General features: G+C 48.9%; 1 protein-coding gene and 1 long non-coding RNA gene across 3 annotated transcripts in view; one reads left to right on the forward strand and one right to left on the reverse strand.

Annotated features, from left to right (window-relative positions):
* The window catches only part of LOC138683541 (uncharacterized), a 49,894-nt gene extending 31,879 nt beyond the window's left edge, over nucleotides 1–18,015 (forward strand). The window contains exons 2-4 of one of the 2 annotated variants that reach the window (XR_011323034.1): nucleotides 13,743–14,020; nucleotides 16,688–16,777; nucleotides 17,441–18,015. This is a non-coding gene — a long non-coding RNA (uncharacterized lncRNA). Of the gene's footprint in view, nucleotides 1–13,742; nucleotides 14,021–16,687 lie in introns of both variants that reach the window. The other variant, XR_011323033.1, reaches the window with a different exon arrangement.
* On the reverse strand, nucleotides 1,001–10,942 carry LIPG (lipase G, endothelial type). Its single transcript, XM_069775495.1, has 10 exons — nucleotides 10,793–10,942; nucleotides 10,464–10,660; nucleotides 9,465–9,644; nucleotides 8,686–8,797; nucleotides 7,254–7,478; nucleotides 6,561–6,803; nucleotides 5,931–6,051; nucleotides 5,138–5,356; nucleotides 4,158–4,250; nucleotides 1,001–2,548 (listed from the first exon to the last, which is right to left on the reverse strand). The coding sequence occupies exons 1-10, from the start codon at nucleotides 10,887–10,889 to the stop codon at nucleotides 2,527–2,529; spliced, it is 1,509 nt and encodes a 502-aa protein (XP_069631596.1). The 5' UTR covers nucleotides 10,890–10,942; the 3' UTR covers nucleotides 1,001–2,526.
* Nucleotides 18,016–20,219: the final 2,204 nt, after the last annotated feature.

Genomic DNA, 20,219 nt, shown 5'->3' on the forward strand with positions numbered 1-20,219 from the left:
TCCCCACACTTTGCACAGGGTGGAAGGTAGCCCCGCAGGAACATGTTAGGAAAAAAAAAACACCTCCTCCAGCTCTGGGGTGCAGAATAATTAGGGGCCCTACACGCATCCCCATTGCTCTGCCAAATCTACAAAGGTAGTTTTCCTTGTAGTCCAGCCACTGCTGGGCTTTTTGTAGGAAAAGGTTAACTAAGTAATTTCATACATATCTTGCACAGCTTGGAGGTATTTACTCTGTTTGCAAAGTCCTCCTGTTGCTGCTGGATTTGTCAGGTGTAGGCAGAGCACAGTGAGAGGTTTCCTTGGACTTGATGGTGTGGCTGCTGGAAAAAGCTGGGAAAACTCAGTGATCAAATTTGGGTAAGTTTTTCTCAAAAGTATTCACCAATGGGCTAGCTATTGAAGTCAGGCAATGGTGAAGCATTTCAAGGAAAAAAAAAAAAAAAAAGACTTTCAATGGAGGAAAAAAGCATTAATGCAGGATATCAACAGAGAAGAGGGAGTTTGTCCTAACTTGTCCTGGCTGGCCTGGCAGAGCAGCAATGGTCTTCCCAGAGCCCACTGTGTTCACTGCAATAGCCATAGAGAGCAAGTAACACAAAATCTGGCTTTCCCCCAGCCAAAAGCAGTAGTGGTATTGCTATGGCTGAAAGAAAACAGGGTGGGAAGGAAAAATGAATGTTTTTGGTAGTCTCCCCTGCTGAACAAGTCTTAGACATTGTGGGGAAGGGGCAGAGAGAAAACCCCTCTACTGCTACCCAGACAGGGATTTTTATTTTGTAATATTCACTCTGCCAAAAAAAAAAGACAATCCCCTGGGCGCTGCTGAAATCACATTCTCGCTGCTAGACTAAAGCTAGAAGTAAACTTGTAATGTTGTATGATGGGCATCTCTGGAGCTACAACACAGGAGTAGATATCGAGGGACAAGATGGCCATATGCTGTTGTTCTTGCAAGGCACATCGAAGCTTGTGGTAGATCAAGAACAAGACTTCACTCATTTTTACAAAGCCCTTTATTTTTTTCTTAAGGCTTATAAAAACTGTTACTCAAAACCAAAATGCTTAAAACTTTACATATGTACAATATGAGAAATAAATTATGTTTTAAGTCATACAAAAACCACAATATACAAATAGGGCTTTGAAACCATTCTAAGTATGGCATGGTGACAAGTCACAGATACTTACTAAAGGCTTCAGTTATTGAAGCCTTTGCATAAAACCATGGGAAAAAAAATATCTCCAAATGTGCTTGCTTTGGTTGGATTGAAGCTCTACAAAACTCAGAGAATTGCAGGCCTCAGAAGGACTTGCTAAGTCTTCAGAACTCAGTGCACCATCTGACAACACCATTTTTTGAGACTGCTTTTCTGCATGCCAGAAGCTTGAGGGTTGTTATACCAAGTCTCCTTCCAAAAAGAAAAAAGGGGGGGGAAAAAAAAAGCCAAAACAACAGTTCACCTCTGACAAGGTCCACTCTGCTGTAGTAAACAGGACGGTTGTAGAGTCCGTCAAACTCGGAGCAAAGCCAAGTTCACCTGGCACCAGGGAATCCAACCGGGATGTTGTGTCAATGAGGGGAGGATGTCATCTGTGTGGCTCGGTTAAATCCTTTGCACAAAAATAAGGTCTTAATTATGCGCTGGTACTACAATACCCTCTGAACAGAGGCGAACGCTTTCTCAGTAGTTAAAAGGGCTGGTGCAAAGCTCTCCTGAAGCAGTACGGTTCCTCACCCTCCTCCTCCCCTACCGTCAGTGGAAGGGCAGCTGGCATTTGCTTTTTGTAGAGATCAACACATGGGACCAGGCAGTGACTGGGGAGTGAGGAGCGTCTGCCAACACCATCTGCACCGTGTTCTGCCCGAGGTACAGGGAGGATGGAGTACTACCTTCTTATAAGGTCAGACAGAGAGATTTCGGTATCGGCTGGACACAGAACAGATTATTTTTTTAAGGCAAGCAAAGGACAACTTGAAGTTAAGTGGCATTGTGCTTATTCCCACCCCTCCCCTGAACGACCCCCCCACGCTTGACCTGTGCTGGTCTCATCTTCCCCCAGTCCATAGTGCTACTGGAGCCAGGGAAACTCCTACGCTAGATGCTAATTTATTCTTGGCAGCTCTGTCACCAACAGTCTGATGGGCAGTTAGCGTGGTTATCTTCTCAACTCCCCTGGCAGGCAGACCAGAAGATCATTGCTGAGGTCTAGATCTGTGAAGATCTCATCCATGGTCCTGGTAAACGGGAGCAGGGCAGGAAATTCAGCGTGGAACGGGTCAAGGTAAGGTTAAATGCACAAACCAGGCTCCTTGGGGAAGGGAGAATGTAGTTTTAGTAACTCTAGGTCTAGGACCGCAGTCCATCAATTCCTCCTCAGTTTCTTGCATCTGATCCAAGATGTTTTGTCCTGAAGAGCTGCTTGCTTTAAGTGCTACCAAGCAGGATTTTTGCCAGAGCATCTTGCCGCCTGTGTGGTCTTTGTGCATCTAGGTTGCTCAGTTGTGAGTCTTTAGAGAAGTCTTCAGAGCAAATTTGAGACAGATCTGGGAAAAGCAGAGAGGGGAAAAAAAAATAATCTAGTTAAATGCAGAAGTTAAGAGGAGTAATAAAGAATTCCTAAGAAACTCTGGGATTCTAAGAACAGGTTTAGACAGTACAGGTTGGTATTTTATTCTGTCAAAGCAGCGCTTTGCCCAGTAGCTACTCAACGAGAGCCCGAAGCAGACATTATGCACGCAAGTAGGCTGCAAACAGAAATTACAGGTCTTGACGCTAGACTCTGCCTGTTCAGATCCATTCAGGGTGGACAGATGTTTGCAGACTCAAATCTCCAAGTAGGGAACTATAATCTTGCAGTGACTTGGCAGGAGTGGAGAGCTGAACAGCAAGTAATTGCTCGTGATCTCTGGGAGGAAGGATCATTTCCTAGAAACCTTAGTGCGTTAGAGCTCAGATCTGCTCCTCCGCCTCGTGTAAAAGCTGTACTCCATGAGTAAGCAGGAAGGGCACATCTGCCAGCAATTCTGTTTTATGGGGGTTACCGACTAGCGTATCAAAACAGCCTTTTATTGTACCTGCAGGAATATTTACTTGATCTTTCAAGACTTGTGGCAGAGCAACAAGTTTTTGCACAGGGGTTTCATTCACAGAATTGTTTGCTACCGTATGCAGCACAGCTTGCTGGTTTCTGCCAAACTTGGAGCAGTACCAGCTCACATTTCTGAGCTGAACTCTGCTGCCCAAGAGGGTTGTGCAAAGCCCGACTTCCACGGGGCTTTGCCTAGCCCTAACAAGCACTTTGTCTCTGGATTAGAAGCGACAAAGCTCTAAGTTTACAAATTGAAATTTAAGAGAGGCCAAAAGGCTGGGCTTCATCTGAAGGAGACTGTCACGCAGTCAAATGAAGAGGGATTTGTTCAAAACATGACTAGAGGCAGCCTGAAGCAATCAAGCTGTCACTGCTGGGAGCAGGCTTACTGGAAGTCATGCTCTGGGGACTGATCCTAGGTGTCTGGAAAGTCCCTTGGAGGTTAAGCAGGGCTGAGGTGCCCTGGCAACACCTGAGTTTGTGCTCTCCTGAGCCAGAATAGACTAGCAGGGCCAGAGGTGAGGTGGTGGGAGTCACTACTGTAACAACATGGCAAGTCCTCAGCTGGGTCTTGCTCGTGCAGTTGAGCTCAAACTTTAATCAAGAGATTTCTTGGCAGCTCAAGATTGTCTGCCAGGCTGAAACGATCTCTGAGGCAATCCCCTGCGCTCCCAGCTTTCCTCTGTTTTACAGGGCAGTTAATAGATAACTCTCATTAGCTCTCCACTATTGCCCATTGGGTACTGGTAGCACCCATACTGTGACAGCAAGCAGAGAGGTTCTTCAGGCCCAAGGATTGTGTTATACCAATTGGGTAGTAAGCATGTAAAGGTACAAAATAAACCAAGATCAGAAGCGAGGATAGTATCACCCAGCTAGTGATAGTTGAGGCATACACGAAATTTAAGTCTAATAGCTGGGAATCTTGGGCTAGAATTTATTAGCTTTTTTGAAAGAAAATGAGGTTCCAGGAGTCTGAACAACAAAAAAAAAGAGGTTCTACTCATCCCAGCACAGCCACATGCATCAGACAGGATTTCTCTTAGCTGATTTTTTTTCCCTACCTTTTTTGCCACTCCCCTGTGCACTTCACAAACCAGAGCTCTTTACCAGGAGATATATTGGTTAGCTGGGAATCCTCCACACAAAAAGCAAACCTAGGAGGAAGAATCGGAAGTCAAGAGAAGGCACCTGTTATCTCCATGATTAAAAAATAGCGTATAATATGGATTGTAGCTAATTCCAGAACAAGTTGTTTGATTTAATGTCCTTCCTGTGAAGCATCTTGACACACCATTAGCCTGTTGAATGGCTGTTTTATTTCCTACTTCAATATTTTATCTGGGGATCTCCGCTTCTACTACACCTATGTTTCATAGCTTGTAGAAACTAGAATACCTTACAGATGATAGGTAACGCTTATTCAAAGCTCTGAGAAACATGGGAAATTCTCAATTTTTCTTTGACGGATCTGCGTGACCTTCAGAACAACGTTAACACAAAATTTGGGAGCGCAGTGCTGTATGTTTGGCAGCTTTACTTCTCGTTGGTTGCTCAGGTAGCTTTCCAATTACAGAGATCTCGGTAGGAGCAATATAGTGCTTAAGGAGTTGGTGTCACCGTGTTACCGGTTGCAGTTTTAGGTCTAGCTGCTTGTGTCAAATCAGCACGTTATGCCTGTAAATAATAGCTGTGCCCCATCTACCTTTCAGCATATTTGGCGCTGTCTGTACCGTAACCCTTCAGGTAGGATCTAAACCATCGTGAAGTAGGCTAATTTAGTCCCCGAGGGCAGGCAAGATAGTGTCACAGTATCTAAATAAAGCAAAAGAACATCCCAGATCTGATCTGCAGTGACTAGTTTTGCTTAAAGCCTTGTTTTCAGACTCAGGCTGGCAAGTAACCCCCTACCCTACACCATGAGGCAGCGTTAGCTGGTAACACTGAAAATGAAAGACAGTTCAGGGTGCTGACTAAGTTCAAAACCTCAACTTTTTGTGCTAGATTCTAATCTCTCTCACATGCAGCCTAACGCAATTATTACCTCTGTTGCGTTTCCCCAGATTTCACACGTATGCGTCTGATATGCAGTTCCTGGGAAGATTTCACAGGCCGATACCAGTAGCTCTTCAGCTCTTTCCATAGATCGTACCATGACTGAGATGTTCCTTCCCAGGTGAGCTTTATTTTTAGAAGTTCACCCATGTCCTTTTCAGTATAGACCAGGAAGGTGTTAGTAGCGTTTAGGCCAATTTGATCAAGCCTGAAAGACAAGCAGACGCTCAATATTGCTTCCTTATGGAAACGTGCCAGATGCTCATTCATTCCATGCAAGAAGTTAAAACAGAGCCCTCTGCAGCTTATCAAGTGCTCCACGTTCAACTGTCACCAGATAATTACTGATTACACTAAAAGTGAGCTTAGATAGCCGCTTCAATACAATGTGTTGTGTATTTGGCTCAGCCATCCGTCCGTAGCTTAAAGGTGAATTTCGTGCCTTGTGTTTCTTCTGGGAGAGGCTAAAGGAGGTCAACAATGCCTCTAGAGATAGGGCTGCTTTCAGACTATACCCAAATGGGAGAGGGAAAAAGCAAAACAAAGTACTTCAACAATGAGCTGTGAAGGCTAGTATGCAGAGGACTGGGCACATCAAATTGCTTTCTCAGCAATAAACTATAATTAAGTTACTGGATGAAAAGCTTTTTGAATGGTGATGGAGTGAGGCTGCTAGGCTCAGGTGCAATGCTAGTGTTACCAGAGGAAAAAGAATGATGCCACCTTGTCTAGTCCCAGTGGCCTTCTTTACTTAAGTAAACATGACAAACCAGCTTACTTACATTTCTAAAGAGAGAGGTTCAGAGTCTCCATTGGTGCCATGAAGGGTGACGGAGAAAGTGGGATCGGCCTCTCCCAAGCTCTTGTAGCTGAAGACATGCATTTTCATCTGAAAGTGGTAGACTGGAGAGAGACAAGGAGAGCATACATGGAACCAAGTTTGTTGAGACACAACATTGCTCAGCATGGCTGTTTGTGAAATAGGGTCTGGCCTTTGCCAGCCAACACTTTCTTTATTGAGACATCATTGATCACTTTTTCCTGCCCTTACTGATTACAGAGTTGACATTTACATAACAAAAACAGCAGGTCCGCTCTGGGGAGGGCTCCCCAAACCTTACACTGCTCTAAGGTTGGGGTGGTCTTGCAAATACGACATGTGTGGACTGTAGCCCTGCTCAAAAAGCAGAGCGTCCTTACGGCCAGAGTCCTGTTGATTATTTTACACGGAGGAAGGAGCACAGTAATGCCACAGGACAGCAAGGCAGCCAGGTAACAGCGAAAGACTAACGCCTGGTGCTGGGCTGCTTTGAGGTGATGCTACTCTGCCACCTCTACATCCTTCCCAACATCGACTTTGGGAGTCTGCTCTTAGAGATGAGACTATGCTCTTTCTGAGAGGGAAAGCATACCTTTAAACGGCATGTCAGCTCTTGTTTTTAAGTACATCTTGCTGTTTCTTTTGTTTCGTGTCTTCCTGGCATTGTAGCCAATGCCGCTGCAGCGGTTCTTTCGGCAGCTGAGGCAGATGCCCTTCTTGAAGCGACTGGAATCGGTACATTGAAATGCGAAGCTTTGTTTATCTTGGTTCACGAGGGAGTCCACGAAGAGGTGCACAGACCGCTCGTGTTCACATTTAACAACTTCACCAATTGCTAGAGAAGCAGAGTTGCAAGGGATACGTTTTGTTTAAGCATTTATTACCCCAGCAGCTGGTAAGATACAGTGAGCTATGCCTTTTTGTAGCCCAACACGAGTTGACCATGGCTAAAGCTGAACATTTTTCAAACAGTAGCAATTTGAGAGGTTAGTGGAAGACACTTGAAGAGGACCGTTCACTTAGTCTCTACTATGAAGAGAGCTTTCATGAGGATTCTAGACCCAGCATAAGATGACCATAGTTTGTGATCAGGTGTTAGAATGAGAACATGCTACTTCAGAATTAAAAGCAGGTCTAGTTTCTAGCAAGTATCTCCAGTAGAACAGGCAGTTTAGAATGAAAAAATAGCTTGCTCTGGTAAATCAGATCATCCCCCAGCATCAACCCAAGCCTATTTGCGAGGAGTCTACACTGACCAGAGGCAAAATAAATAATGAGAACTTACTCCCATAGGCAATTGCTCCCAAGACATCACCTAAACCACAGCCAGGCTGGAAGTCTCCCCCATTGGGGTAGATGTCAACATGGCCTACAGGCATCTGGATCCCAATGCTAACACCTAGAGTTTCCCTTGTGTAGGTGTGAAGGACATCCACAAAGTTAGCATCATCGGGGGAGAGGCGCTTGCTAGGGTCCACTCCTTCAAACATAGGGCCAGCTGGATCCAAGCCTGGTGTTAGAGACAGTACGCAAGATGCCAGGTAAGAAACTGGGTTATTTCATACAGAATATAGCTAGAAGCCTGCTGCTAGCAGCCCTCCTAACCAAGTGCTACACAGACAGTCCCTGCCTCGTTGCTGATACTGTCCCCCAAGATCTCTTCACCATGAGGGAACTCCCTTCACTGAGGGAACAAATGAAAATGTCCCGTGCTATTTTTGGTTCAATACGGCCCAGCAGTAGCACCAGTCCGCTCTGCAGCGATGGTTTCAGATTGCCCGTTGGAAGCAATGAGTCTTTGCTCGGTCACAGTGAAGAGATACTTCAAGAGGTAGCAGCAGAGGACAGAACACCAGAAGAGGTCTAGCACCCCACAGAGACCGCTGGTTGCCAAAGCTGCCTTGGTGATGTCTAGTCGATTTTTTCAGACTGGACATATGGAGGGACTAATGCATGTTTAAGCAGCAGCCAGGTAATCCCTGCATCTGAAATCCCTTGATGGGTTTGGGATGCTCTGTTAACCCCTGAGCCTCACCCCCAACCTGAAGCTGTGCTCCTGAGCCATTCCCCAAGTTGACTGTTTGGTGATTTTCCTGCTTAACTAAATATAGATATTTAATGCTAGGCTCTGAGCAATTCTCACTGCTGGTGTCACATTTAAATGCTTAATAAAACCCCTTGTACCATGCCCTAAGTTCTCACATGTTGAAATCGGATTTCCTCTGGAGTCAGAAGCACTCTCTTCAAGATATTTTCAGAATAAGAGGTTGGGGTTTTTTGGGGGGGTTGGTTGGTGGTTGGTTTTTTTTGACCAAACATGCTATGGGGCAAACAGCACCCAATAGCTCTCACTTCTATTCATTCATGAGCTATAACTGCAATAACAGTATCACTCAGAGGCTTAGGATTTGGACAGTAAGAGCTTGAGCTGGACTTGTTTTGAACGCACATTTAACTTCAAATATACTCAAGATCAGGTTGTCCTCTGAAAGGTGTTGGTTTTTTTTTGTTGACCCCCACCTACATTTGGGGTTCAAAATTAAGATACTCTCTCATAGGAAGAGACCTGTGCTCCCCACTGCTGCCACAGCTAGGAAACTTGTAATTTCTGAACAAGCAAGCCCAAAACAACATCGCAGCAACACAGGAAACAAGCCTCTTCGGGGAAACTCTTTGCTGCTAAGGAAAGGTAAGAGACTGCTTAAAAAGCCACTTGCCTGTAATTCTGCCTATTGTCCCACGGACGTGGTTACCAGCAAAGCCGGCAACATGGGCGCCCAGGCTGTACCCGATCAGGTGGACATTCTCGAGCTGGAAGAGCGGGTTCTCCTGCAAGGAAAGAAAGATAAGATCATCTGCCCCTCTGTCTTTCGGAGCATCTGGTGCTGTTCCTATCTGCAGGACTCTCAAGTCTGATTCAAAGAAGAGATTGGAGGGAGCGGGCAGACAAGCATGCTTCGTTATTTATTTCATCAAGACAACTACAGGTTGAATGGTTTGGATGGCGCTTGTGGCTTGCCCCCAGCCACAGTACCCAGCTTCTACCCCCAATTATGATGTCCTTTGATTAAGCAGCATCTGGAGCAGCCTTCTCCCAGGGAGCTGCCAGCAGCCCTCAGTACTGGCCATGGACACAAGCGCCAAGCGTAGCACCATGCACCTTCTCCTTTTCCACCCTCTTGCCGAGCCAAGGCTGACTCTGCCCAACTCCTGAGTTCACAGCGCTCAGACAGGACTCCAAATTTGAAGTCTGCTCCACTCACTGATCTGAGCATGCTGCAAAGCAGCGTCTTCTAGGAAAGCAGGGTAGCGCTTGCTGGTGCAAGGGCTGAGCACAGCACCTTAGCTATGAGCCATCACCTCGCCGAGCCTCGGGGTTGGGATTACGCCAGAGCCTTCCCCACTGGTGAGCGCCGGAGCTGGTGAATGCTCCGTTCCCTTGTGCAAGAGTCTTTCACGGAGCATTACAACAGAGCCCATTCTTAACTTGTGTTACCTGTAACCAGTCGAGCAGCCTCGCTATGCTTTTTCCAACAATCTGTGTGTTGTTCACAGCGTCGGTATAGAGCTGGTGGGCAAGCGAAAGCCAATCCACCACGACCACGTTGGCATCCTTCTCCCTCTTCTGAAGAGCAGAGACCAAGCTGCCCAGCCAGGTTTCGAACATGCCACTCATCTAGAAAGAGATTCAGGTGTTAGTTTCCAGCTCCCAAGACCAAGATTACACATTCACGGTTAAGTTATTAGTATATCATTTACATACTCTGCGCCAGCTGTATGCTGCTCCTCTGCAAACCCCACTACTTCTCAGTGCTGTGCTAATGGTCTAAGAAAAACAGGTTTTGAGAGACTCTGGATGTAATTAGCCACCTTGCCTTTTAGGGCAGGAAGGAGAGGCATTCAGTACATGCCACCTTATCCCTCTTTTTCTTGAGAGTTTCAGCCCTTCTAATAGATTGCAAAATTATTTGCCAGTCCTGGCACCGCTGTTTGCATAAGCCCTGGTAGAATTGATAAGTCCCCTAGTGCCCACATCAAATGCAGGAGCAGAAAGCTTGATAAAGTCTGTCTGCCCTCTGTTTCTTTATCGAGGAAACCGCATCGCAGAGGTGAGGACTGTGGACACGCAGCTGAACTTACAGAAAGTCTGTATGCGTGTCAAGCCGAGTGCCACCTTCACAGCGGTCAGTTAGTTGGATTTTAGGGAAAAACCTCAAGTTCCCTTTACCACATTCACATTATACAGATGTGAAGTGATCTTGAATCAGTCGTTGCGAATGAGCTGGGTGATTTCACAGAGTCTGACCCACCCCGCTTTGCTCCAGCAACCTCAGGTGCAGCTACCAGGGGGCCGCAGCGTTCCAAACACGAAAACTTGTCCCAAATCCCGCGTATTCTAGAGCAGCGGACCCTTTACAGGGCAGCACGCTCTCTCCGAGCGGGCGGCTCGAAGGCGGAGCGTCGCCCAGAAGCCCGCGGCATCCTCCGTCCTTACCGTCCAGCCGTGGATGATGAAGAAGGTTTTAGCCGTGGCGTTGAACTTGCAGTCCTCCAACCGCTGGCGGTGGCCGACGGCGAGGGCGCAGCCGTCCTCTTCGGCGCGGGGCGAGGAGCGGAGATGGAACTTCACCTGCGCCTTCGCCGCCGGCACATGCTCCCGCCTGGCCTCCAGCAGCTCGGCGAGGGTGGCATCTGGACACCGGCGGAGGAGGAAAATCAGCAAAACTCCCTCTGACCCCACCTGGGAGAAGGAGGGAGCCCCGCTTCGTGCACCCCACGGCGGAGGGCTGCTGCCGTCCCGCGTGGGAGCCCCGCTCGACCCACCTTCTCTTAGCAGAGCAGCCTCCGCCACCCGCGGGGCGCTCCCCGCCGCCGTGCAGCAGGCCAGGGCGGTGCAGAGCAGGAGGACGAGTCTCCTCATGGCTGGGGACGGACAGAGGGACGGACGGACGGACGGCGGGGCTCGGCGGGTGCGGGGCCCTTTAAGGGGCCGCGCGGGGCGGCGCTCGTGGCCCGATGGGGCCGGCCTTGGCGGCGCCGGCCCGGAGCGCCCTTCCCATTGGTCACGCCCTCGCTGACGTCGCCCGCCGCTTGAATGGAAAGGCCACGCGCCGGCGGGGGGGCGGGGCGGAGCGCTCACGCGTGGAGGGGGGGGGGCACTCCGCGTGGGGAACCCTGCGGGGGGGGGGGATTTGGGGGGTGAACCCCCCCCCGGGGTGGTCACGGGTGGGTAAAGGGCTGCGTGGGCCGGCGCCCCCCCCCCCCCCGCTGCAGCCACCTGCTCGGGGGCCAGCGTGGGTCTGCGGGGTTTTGAGCTTCACCCGTGGGAAACCACCCCCCCCCCCCGGCTCTTTGCCACTCGAGACGCTCCCGGCTTAGTGGGCACAAGAGAATTCCCGAAGGGCATCGCCCGGCTCGCGGCCCGTCGGCTTCTGCTGTCGCGTTTGCGATACCGTCGAGAGTTTTGAACCCTCCGGTGTGAAAAACTGTTTATTCCCACTTTTTTATTGCCTGTGTTTTTACCAGCTATTGATTTTTACCGGTTACCAGCCCGTAAGAAGGTATTCCGTTTTATTCTGCTGCTGTCTCGCTGCACGTGGCATAAGGAGGAGAGGTGATGCTCCGGGATGTGTGGCTTTCCTGGTCTCTTTTTTTTCCCCTTCCTCAGCCCCGTGGCTCCTTCCCTCTTCCTCCGAAAGTGAGAAGGAGGCACCGGGGTCTGCGGTGTATAAAAACGGTAGGGGAGAAGGCAGGAAAAAGGTGCGGGTAAATGATGGGCATAGATGAGGAGGGAAAGTCGGAGGCCTAAAACCAGTCTACGGCAAGGGAAATAACGGGAAATCAGGTACGGGAATTGCTTTAGCCCCCACAGGTAGATATCAATGGAGAGAATTAATCTGTTTTTCCAGCAGTGCTTTCCCAGAGTGCTGAGGTTGTACCCCAGGCTCCTACGAGCCTTGCTCAAGCCAGCCACCTCCTGCCTCCACATGGGTTGGCAGTTGGACCAGGTGATCGTTGCAGGTCCCTTCCAACTGAAATTATTCTATTCTGTTCTGTTCTATTCTGTTTTCTCGTAGCTCTCGTACACGCAGCAGGTTGTGGCTGGGGACTGCTGCTCTTCTCCTCTTGGGGATCGTTCCCAGAACCTCATTTCTGACTCTGCAGAATGAATACGTATTCTGGCAGCTATTTGAGCACCTCCTGTTTTAGGAGGCTGGAGATGATGCTAACTGCTTCTCCCCAGGGAGTGTGGGTTTGAGCGGAGTGTCCTGGGGACGCGGCCTCTCCCGCAGCTGCGTGGTCCCTCTCGAGGAGCAGCATCCTGACAGCAGTGGCCTAAAAAAGAAAGGACAGAGGTTTCTCAGCTCCTGGCCCATGACTGGACTTACTCCTGCAGGAAATGAATCAGCTAAGCCTCATCACCAAACGCTTCATTGTTTTAAAAAAAATCTGGTGCCAACAAAACCCTGCCAGACCATCGGTCACTGCGATGTCTTCTCATTCTTTCTCCTGTGCCTTTGCATTCAGCTGTTGCCTCTTGCCATTGTAGAGCTGCGGCGAGTGGGGATGTGTCCTCCTTTTGTCTGTGCAACGCCAGGCTCCGGGAGGGGGGTCCTGCTCTTCGCCTCTGGCTTCCAAGAATGACAGTAGCGGTGAGAATAGCTTAGCAACAGCAAGGAAGAAGCGCTTCAAAATAATTCTTGGCTGCTTCGGCCAAAAGGCGATGATAGTCCGGGGAGATGCTCAGGAACTGTTGTGATAGGCGTCGTATCAGTGCAAAGAGCGCGGCTCTGCGCTGACCTCTCTGTAACCCTAACGGCCTGGGGGGAAGAAGGCTCCCACCCAGCGCTGCTTGGAAAATAACAGTTCGTTAAGCCCAATAATTTTAAGGAGAAATTCCTAGTTTTGATTAGTTTTTCACTGGGAGAGATTTCATGGCTCCCAGATGGAATTCCTGGATATTGTAATAAGTAATAAATAATAAACCGGGGTGAATAATCTACCTTAAAAGAGCTGGCAGCTCAATATTTACAGCACTTGTAGGGATGCCGGAGGCTTTATCCCAGCAGCTGGTCTGAGCAGGGCAATGCCCAGGGAGATAGTGGCTGTTCTTGGCCGCGTCTTTCTGGCGCTCTTAATTCTCTCCATCCCCGCTGTGATTTCCTAAAAATCTCAGTTCAGTCCAGAAGTAGAACAGGAATGTTTTTGAAATCATGAGTATTTTTACAGGAAATAGAAAAATGTCCCACTCGGCTGTAGTCACAAGCTCTTTGCAGGTGGGTGCTGGGTGGCTGAGGCCAAGACTGGTTTCTTCTTCAGCACCAAACGTGGTGAGTCAGAGCAGAGCCAGGAGATGTGGAGGCAGAAAGGACATGAGAGGCGTTAAGCTTCTTTCTTAGTAGCAAAAAGCTAAAATCAGTATGGTATGTAAATTAATATGCCAAAATATTTAAGGGTCTGGAGTCTGCTGGTGATCTTGGGGAAGGATTAGACAGGTTTTTCAGCAGCAGCATTTAATTTGAGAGGTTTCCATGTCCATGCATCTGGCAATGATTGACCCTTTCAATGCCATTTCCATATGAGCAGAACATCTCAGACCTGGGTTATGGTCAGCGTCTTCTGCAGGGGCTCGGCATCTCTGATAGAAATAGATAGGCTGTCACCGTCCTGCTCAAGGAGACTGAAGTCAGGAGCCTTTTGCAAAATGATTGCCTTTAATGCTTCTATTGCCCCGTCTTTAAAATTAGCACGCTGACACTTCCTTTCCTTGCAGAAATTGCAGCGAGAAGTATGAATGAACCGCACCATCAAAGAGCTGAGCATTAAGGAAAAAGGGAAAATCCTTCAGCATTGCACGACCTCTTTAAAGACCTGCAGAGGCAGAGTAATTCTGGTGTGAGCGACTCTGGAGATCAGAGGGAAAATAAACAGCAGCCTTTTGCATGAACGGCACTGCCGACATTGCATCCCACATTCTCCCAGGGGTGACCTGCCGTGGAAAGAGCAGCAGAGGGAGGGTTTTGCTGCCCAGGACAGGGTACCACCACCTCGGTGAGTGGCTGTAGGAGGGATTTGCACAGTATTCCCGTGGCTAAGATTGCATCCCGTTGCATTCACATCACTAGGAATGCGTAAGTGGAGCACTCGGCCCGAGTGAGCCCTCCTGATGGGGAAAAATTGTGGCTCTTGGGTTCGTGGGGTGCTTGTTGCTGAAAGCAATGGCACAGGAACAAGAGTAAAAAATGTTTCGCTTAAGGATTGCTCATTTGCGCAAGCCAAAGATTGATTTCATTGCTTTAGGTCGGCTATTCGGTGTCAGGGAGTGATTATTGCTATTCTGCAAATTTGTAATTCCACATATAGAAACTTGAGAGTGTTTTACACACCCTCCATTCTTCCTGCCTGTTTTTTTTTCTATTTTCATTCCTTTTCTCCAATGAAAGAGGGAGTATGATTTGCAGGATAGAAGGAGGAGGGGAGAGAAAGGGATTGTTCTTTTTTTTTTTTAGTTATAAAACAGTTTTTCTTTTCAATTATAAAACACAGCCTAGGCAGTAGAATTTAATGGGATTGGTGTTAGTTTCCCTCTTGGCTCCTTCTGCCTAATTTGTTTCTGAGATGATGAGGGAGGAGGGGTAGAGATGGGGCTGGAGAACAAACCGAGAAGAGGGAAGGGCTGCTCGGATGGCAGCAACCTCAGGGTGCACGGAGCTGGGGCGAAGACCGTGGGAGGACCCCTGCACTGGATGGGTCTGCAGGGCTGACTGTACCCCAAAGGGTCTGCGGTCCTGGAGAGGCAGCTCCCTGGTGAAATAACATCCTGGGTTAATCTTTGCGTCACCTTGCTCAGCCCAGGATCTCTTGGTTTGTCATCATCCCATCACGCCGCTGATTATTTTCTACTTAGCGCTTAGTGCAGAGGGCGGAGATATTACTTGCGTGGCACAGTTTCTGCTCTGGATATTTTTGTTCTGTGAGCATCAAACTGGGGCGAAAACAGGCCACGGTGTCTTTGTTTCGCAGCCGTTCCTTATCCTGCAAAGTCTCTCCTCCCCTCCTCAGCCTTTCAAATACAGCCCCTCTATGAACGTGCTTTATAGGACCAATACTTCATATTCCTTTGCTTACAGAAGTGGCTAATCTCCATCAGGTTATGAAATCAGCTCACATGCTTCAGTGGCATTACTTACTGTTGATATCCCCCTTCGATCCCCGTTGAGCTCTCTTTGTTGGAGGTAACCCCTTCTCCTACTTCTTCTAAGCTCATTTCTTAGGCCACATCATTCAAGTCCCACATCCCCATGGTATTTAGATGTAGTAAAAATGACTGGAGGGAAAATAAATGGCAGCCAGCGAGCCAACTAAACTGTCTGGCTATTAATGGTCCTGTTAGTTGCAAATTTACTTTACCACAAAGCCCCCAGCATGTAATCCTTAGATGAATGCCTTTGATTGTGAGGGAATATTTACAGCTGACCCTGCCAGCAGTCTGCAAACCTGCAATGGGCCTCCTATCCCACATTAAATCCGCTGGCATCTGTTCCTGGGTTCTTATCAAGCACATGCTCTGTTGGTGCAGTGTTTGGGCCGTAGCGCTCGCGGATACGGTGGGCCTTGAAGAATAAATCCCTGCATTCCTGTGAAACGCTAATTCTTGTGAATGTTGTCACACAGGGAGGAACGTTACAGTTTGTACCTGCCTCCGGGCATCGCCATCCACAAGGGAGGTTTCCAGAAGGCTTTGATCCCCACCGGCCGCCCCCTCCCCATGGCAGGACCCCAGTCTTGCTGCTGGACCACCCTTCACCAAGGACAAACTTCTTCTTGGCCACTCTTTGTTGTGCCGCTTTCCCAGACGTGCCTGAGCGACACGAAGTGATTTCTATGATGGGGGTTTTTAATCTCTTTTTTGCCCCTGCCCATGCCTTGCGTTAGTCCCCAGGTTGCTCTGATTGAGCGTGTTGTTCCCGCAGAGACCCTCAGGTGGTCGTACGCCATCTCCAGCCACAGCAGAGCTGTGCAGGAGCACAGGCTGAAAGCCGGCGAGAGCTCAGTGTGTCCTGATGCCTACTCCTTGTGTCCCAGCGGACAAGTGTAATTCTGCGGCTTGTCATTCCTAGCACGTCCCGTGGTACGTGAGATGGATCCAGACCGCTTGGCTGCTTTGTGTCGGACAGAAGACCCAATGGTGGGTGGTGGACCCGCTCCGTCCGCTCTGCAGACAAGGATGTCTTTAGGTCTGTGCCGAGGAATGACATGCATTTTTCTTTCTCTTCTTATGCTTTTACCCAAAGCCCATGCTTTTCCATCCAAGCTGTATGAATGCTGAGCATGTTTGGGCTTGAACATAGACTTGGAGCCAAGCCCGTTGGCAGTGCAGAGGTGTCGTGGGTGGCCAGGGGGCTGTTTGCTTCTGCTCCTTTTTGAGGTCCTGTTTTGGTGGGGGAGAAACGTCTCAGAAGTTTGTGATCACTCGATTCTTCAGGTGGTGGACGGTGAGCCCCCAGTGGTGCTTCTGCTTTAACTCTCCTGCATCCAGCGAAGGGAAAAGATTAAGAAAATAATAAATTACTAACACTGTTCCCCTGCTTTTTTTGTAAGTGGAGCCTGGAGCTGCTAGAAGTGTCCAGAGAGGAGTTTGCGGGGGGCTGTTGTTTGGTTTAGGGATTGCTTTAGAGCGCGTATCCTTATCCATCTACTTTTTCTTCAAATCTGCAGGAATATTTGGCCCAAGTCTGGAGTGGATGTGGTAGCACCATCAGTGAGATCTACTCAATGCTCAGCTGGACTGCAGCTCGAGAGGAGAGGGTAAGAACTGGCAGAGCCCATGGCGGCTCCCCTGCCTGCTTAGATGAGTCTGTCAGACCAGGGCACAGCCCTGTCTTTGGGCTCATTTCTGGTAATTAGCAGCTAAAAGATCTTGCAAGTTGGCATTTTGGCAGGATAATTAGAAAGCTGACAGCTCCTCCTTCTCCAAAAACTTCCCAGACTAAACTCTAAACCAGCCATCTAGAGCTTCATTTTCAGCGCTCCTAAATCTGCTTTAAATTTATCTCAGTGGTACTCAAGCTTTCAAAACTGATCCCGTAAATCTGGATGGACACCAAAACAAGGAAACTGAGCACGCCACTCAACTTCCCAGTGCCCACAGGAAAGAAAAGGAGTTATTTATTAAAACCACTTAATTTGTTACTTACTTTAGCAAAGCCCTGTAAAAACATATAATGTTTGTTCTCTCCAGTATTGCTAATTTGCACCCAAGCTTTACGGTTGCAAATCTCAGATAATTCTTTCTTCCTGGGCTGCTGTTGGGTCAAGCAGCTCATGCACGTTCTTTCTCTCCTTGTGGTCCTGACTGCTTATTTGGCTGGTGTTTAGGAGAACCTTTGACAGTATTTTACTGTAATTCACCTTAAAGGGGAATGGTATTTTAAGCCACATAGACTTTGCGCGCTAGCTTCTGTTTTCCAGAAAAAGTGTGACAAACAGTTTGGGGCACAGAAATAAGCAGCACAAGATGGTGCTGTGTGTCATCAAGGTCGGTATCATTTGTTCTCCAGCACCCTGTTTTTCATTTACCATCTCCTTTGAACCTTTTGGCTTCTCAAATCTGAGCAGGGCGTAGCGCTGGGATCTGCCTGAGACAGGGGAAAGCCTCGAGCCGTCCTTGGAGATACGTGGAGTCTCCTGCTTTCCTCATATGTTGGCTTTACTTATACCAATAATATTATTAATTTAATTTTTCACCAGCTTTTTTACTTTGAGAACCCATCAGTTATCCCATCCCTGAATCCGGTCTCATTCCTTGGTGTCTCAATGAAAAGGACATCTATCACATCCTGTTTGCAGCGCGTGCAATATGAAGATGGGAAAGAATGAGTTGTCCCTGAGGATGCTGGTCCCCCCCTGGGCTCTGCTTCTCCCCCTGGCCATTTATTCCTAATTGCCTAACTTCCCCCATTTGTTGCGTTTGTTGAGTGTGTGGATCTTATTAGGAAGGGTCAGTGGCTCTGTAATTAATTAATAAAAGCTTGGGGCATTTCTTAGTACTTTGTACTTGTGTTCCTGCCTGTGATGTACAGACATTGCCAATATTCATCCCAGGAACTCCCAGTCCAAGGACAGACGGGCTGACAGACTAAGGTCAGGGCACAGGAAAAACAAGAGGGCTTTTCTGTGTGGGTAAGTTATATCCCAGGCTGCATCACAAGAAGCGTGACCAGCAGGTCGAGGGAGGATCCGGATTCTGCCCCTCTGCTCCGCTCTGGTGAGACCCCACCTGCAGTACTGCGTCCAGCTCTGGGGTCCTCAGCATCAGAAGGACACGGACCTGTTGGAGCGGGTCTGGAGGACGGCCACGAAGATGATCAGGGGGCTGGAGCACCTCTCCTGTGAGGACAGACAGGCTGAGAGAGTTGGGGTTGTTCAGCCTGGAGAAGAGAAGGCTCTGGGGAGACCTTATTGTGGCCTTTCAGTACTTAAAGGGGACTTAGAAGAAAGATGGGGACAGAGTTTTTAGTAGGGCCTGTAGTGATAGGACAAGGGGAAATAGTTTTAAACTAAAAGAGGGGAGATTCACATTAGATAGAAGGAAGAAATGTTTTACAATGAGGGTGGTGAGACACTAGAAGAGGTTGCCCAGAGAGGTGGTAGACACCCCATCCCTGGGAACACTCAAGGTTGAAGATGAATCTCATTGAAGATGTCCCAGCTCATGGCAGGGGCGCTGGACAAGATGACCTTCAAAGGTCCCTTCCAACCCAAACCATTCTGTGATTCTATTCTATGATTCTACGACATGCTTTGCAGATCAAGGGTGATATTTTCTAAGCAGAGCACCACGTAGGAGGTGTGAGCAGAGACCTGCTGGGCAGGCAGGACAGAGGACCAGTGGCAGCAGACCTGCCCAGTCTGGGATATGGGTGCAGGGCTCGTCCCGCTAACCACCTCCCCGCAGGTAACGCTCTTTCCTTGCACTTGCCATCCACGACCTCTGCCTCCCGTCCCGTGCCCGTGCCGTCGGCGTCGCATCCCCACACGCTGCAGGTCCAGCGCCTGACTGAGTCATGGGGGGGTCGATGGCCGTAGGATGGGGTGGGAGCTGGAGATGTGCTATCTAACGGGGCCCCGCGTTCAGCAGATGCCTGCCACAGTCTTGCCCGGTGGTCCCGACCCATCATATGACCTTCCCGAGCACCGGCATGTGACTGGGACATGCTGGAAAAGACCACGCAGAGCAGAGAGGAGAGGTTGGAGAGGGGGAGGGCGGCTCAGCTAGAGAGGATTAGTAAGCGTGGACAGATAGGGAAAGCTTTGAAGGAGGGGGGCTTGTGTCAGAGGTGTTGCAATAGCAAAGAGGGAGGTAGTTGGATGATCGGAAGAGGGAGGGAAGGAGCGAGCCAGGAGGGAGGGATGACCTCAGAGGTGACATTTGGGATTTAAGTGGGGAAGTCTGCATCTTGCGGAGAGGAAGGTGCTGCAATCGTCAGAGCAGGAGCGAGCAGAAACTCAGGGAAAATCTCTGACGAGAATAGGAAGGAATGAACACCAACCACGTGCTGGGATGATAAATGAAGGTGCCGGAAGAGTTGCTACGGACATTAAGTTTGGAAGACAGTAGACATTCAGGGCTGTAGCTTCTTGCCATGCCACAAACACAACCCTGTCTGCTGGTGCTAACTTTTGCATGGGTTGTTTTAACAGGCATCATACAACCTCATTTCCCAGGCTCTCAGCAAGATCTCTGCCTTGGTTCAGAAGAGAGACGGCTGCAGGGGTGACAAAGACGGGTCCTGCCTGCGAGGACCGTTCCTGCCCCGGGTCCCTCCGTGCGGTGTCTGTTAGCAGTGATGTGGAGGTGTAGAAGCCCCTGAAAGAGAAGAACAGGTTTGATTGTGGTTTATTGTGGCTGATCCAGAGGGGCTCTTGACCAGGGCAGCCACAGAAAGATAAAGCAGATCATAAGAGAGGAGAGGAGGAGGCTGCTTTGATCCATTTTGGTTCGGAGATGCAATGCAACACACAGATGGTGTTTGAGGCTGTGTTTCATAGTACGGGGCACACTCAGCTTTAGAAATGTTGGCAGGATTCACAGATCAAGAAGAGTTGAGGTTGGAAGGGCCAGTGGGGGTCATCTAGAGCAACCGCCCTGCAGCTCAAAGCAGGGTCAGCTAGAGCTGGTTGCCCAGGATATTGTCCAGTGGGTTTTTTTTAATGCTTCCAAGGATGGAGACTCCACAACCTCTCTGGA

This window comes from Haliaeetus albicilla, chromosome W (assembly GCF_947461875.1).
Source record: "Haliaeetus albicilla chromosome W, bHalAlb1.1, whole genome shotgun sequence".
In the NCBI taxonomy this organism is placed as follows: Eukaryota; Metazoa; Chordata; class Aves; order Accipitriformes; family Accipitridae; genus Haliaeetus; species Haliaeetus albicilla.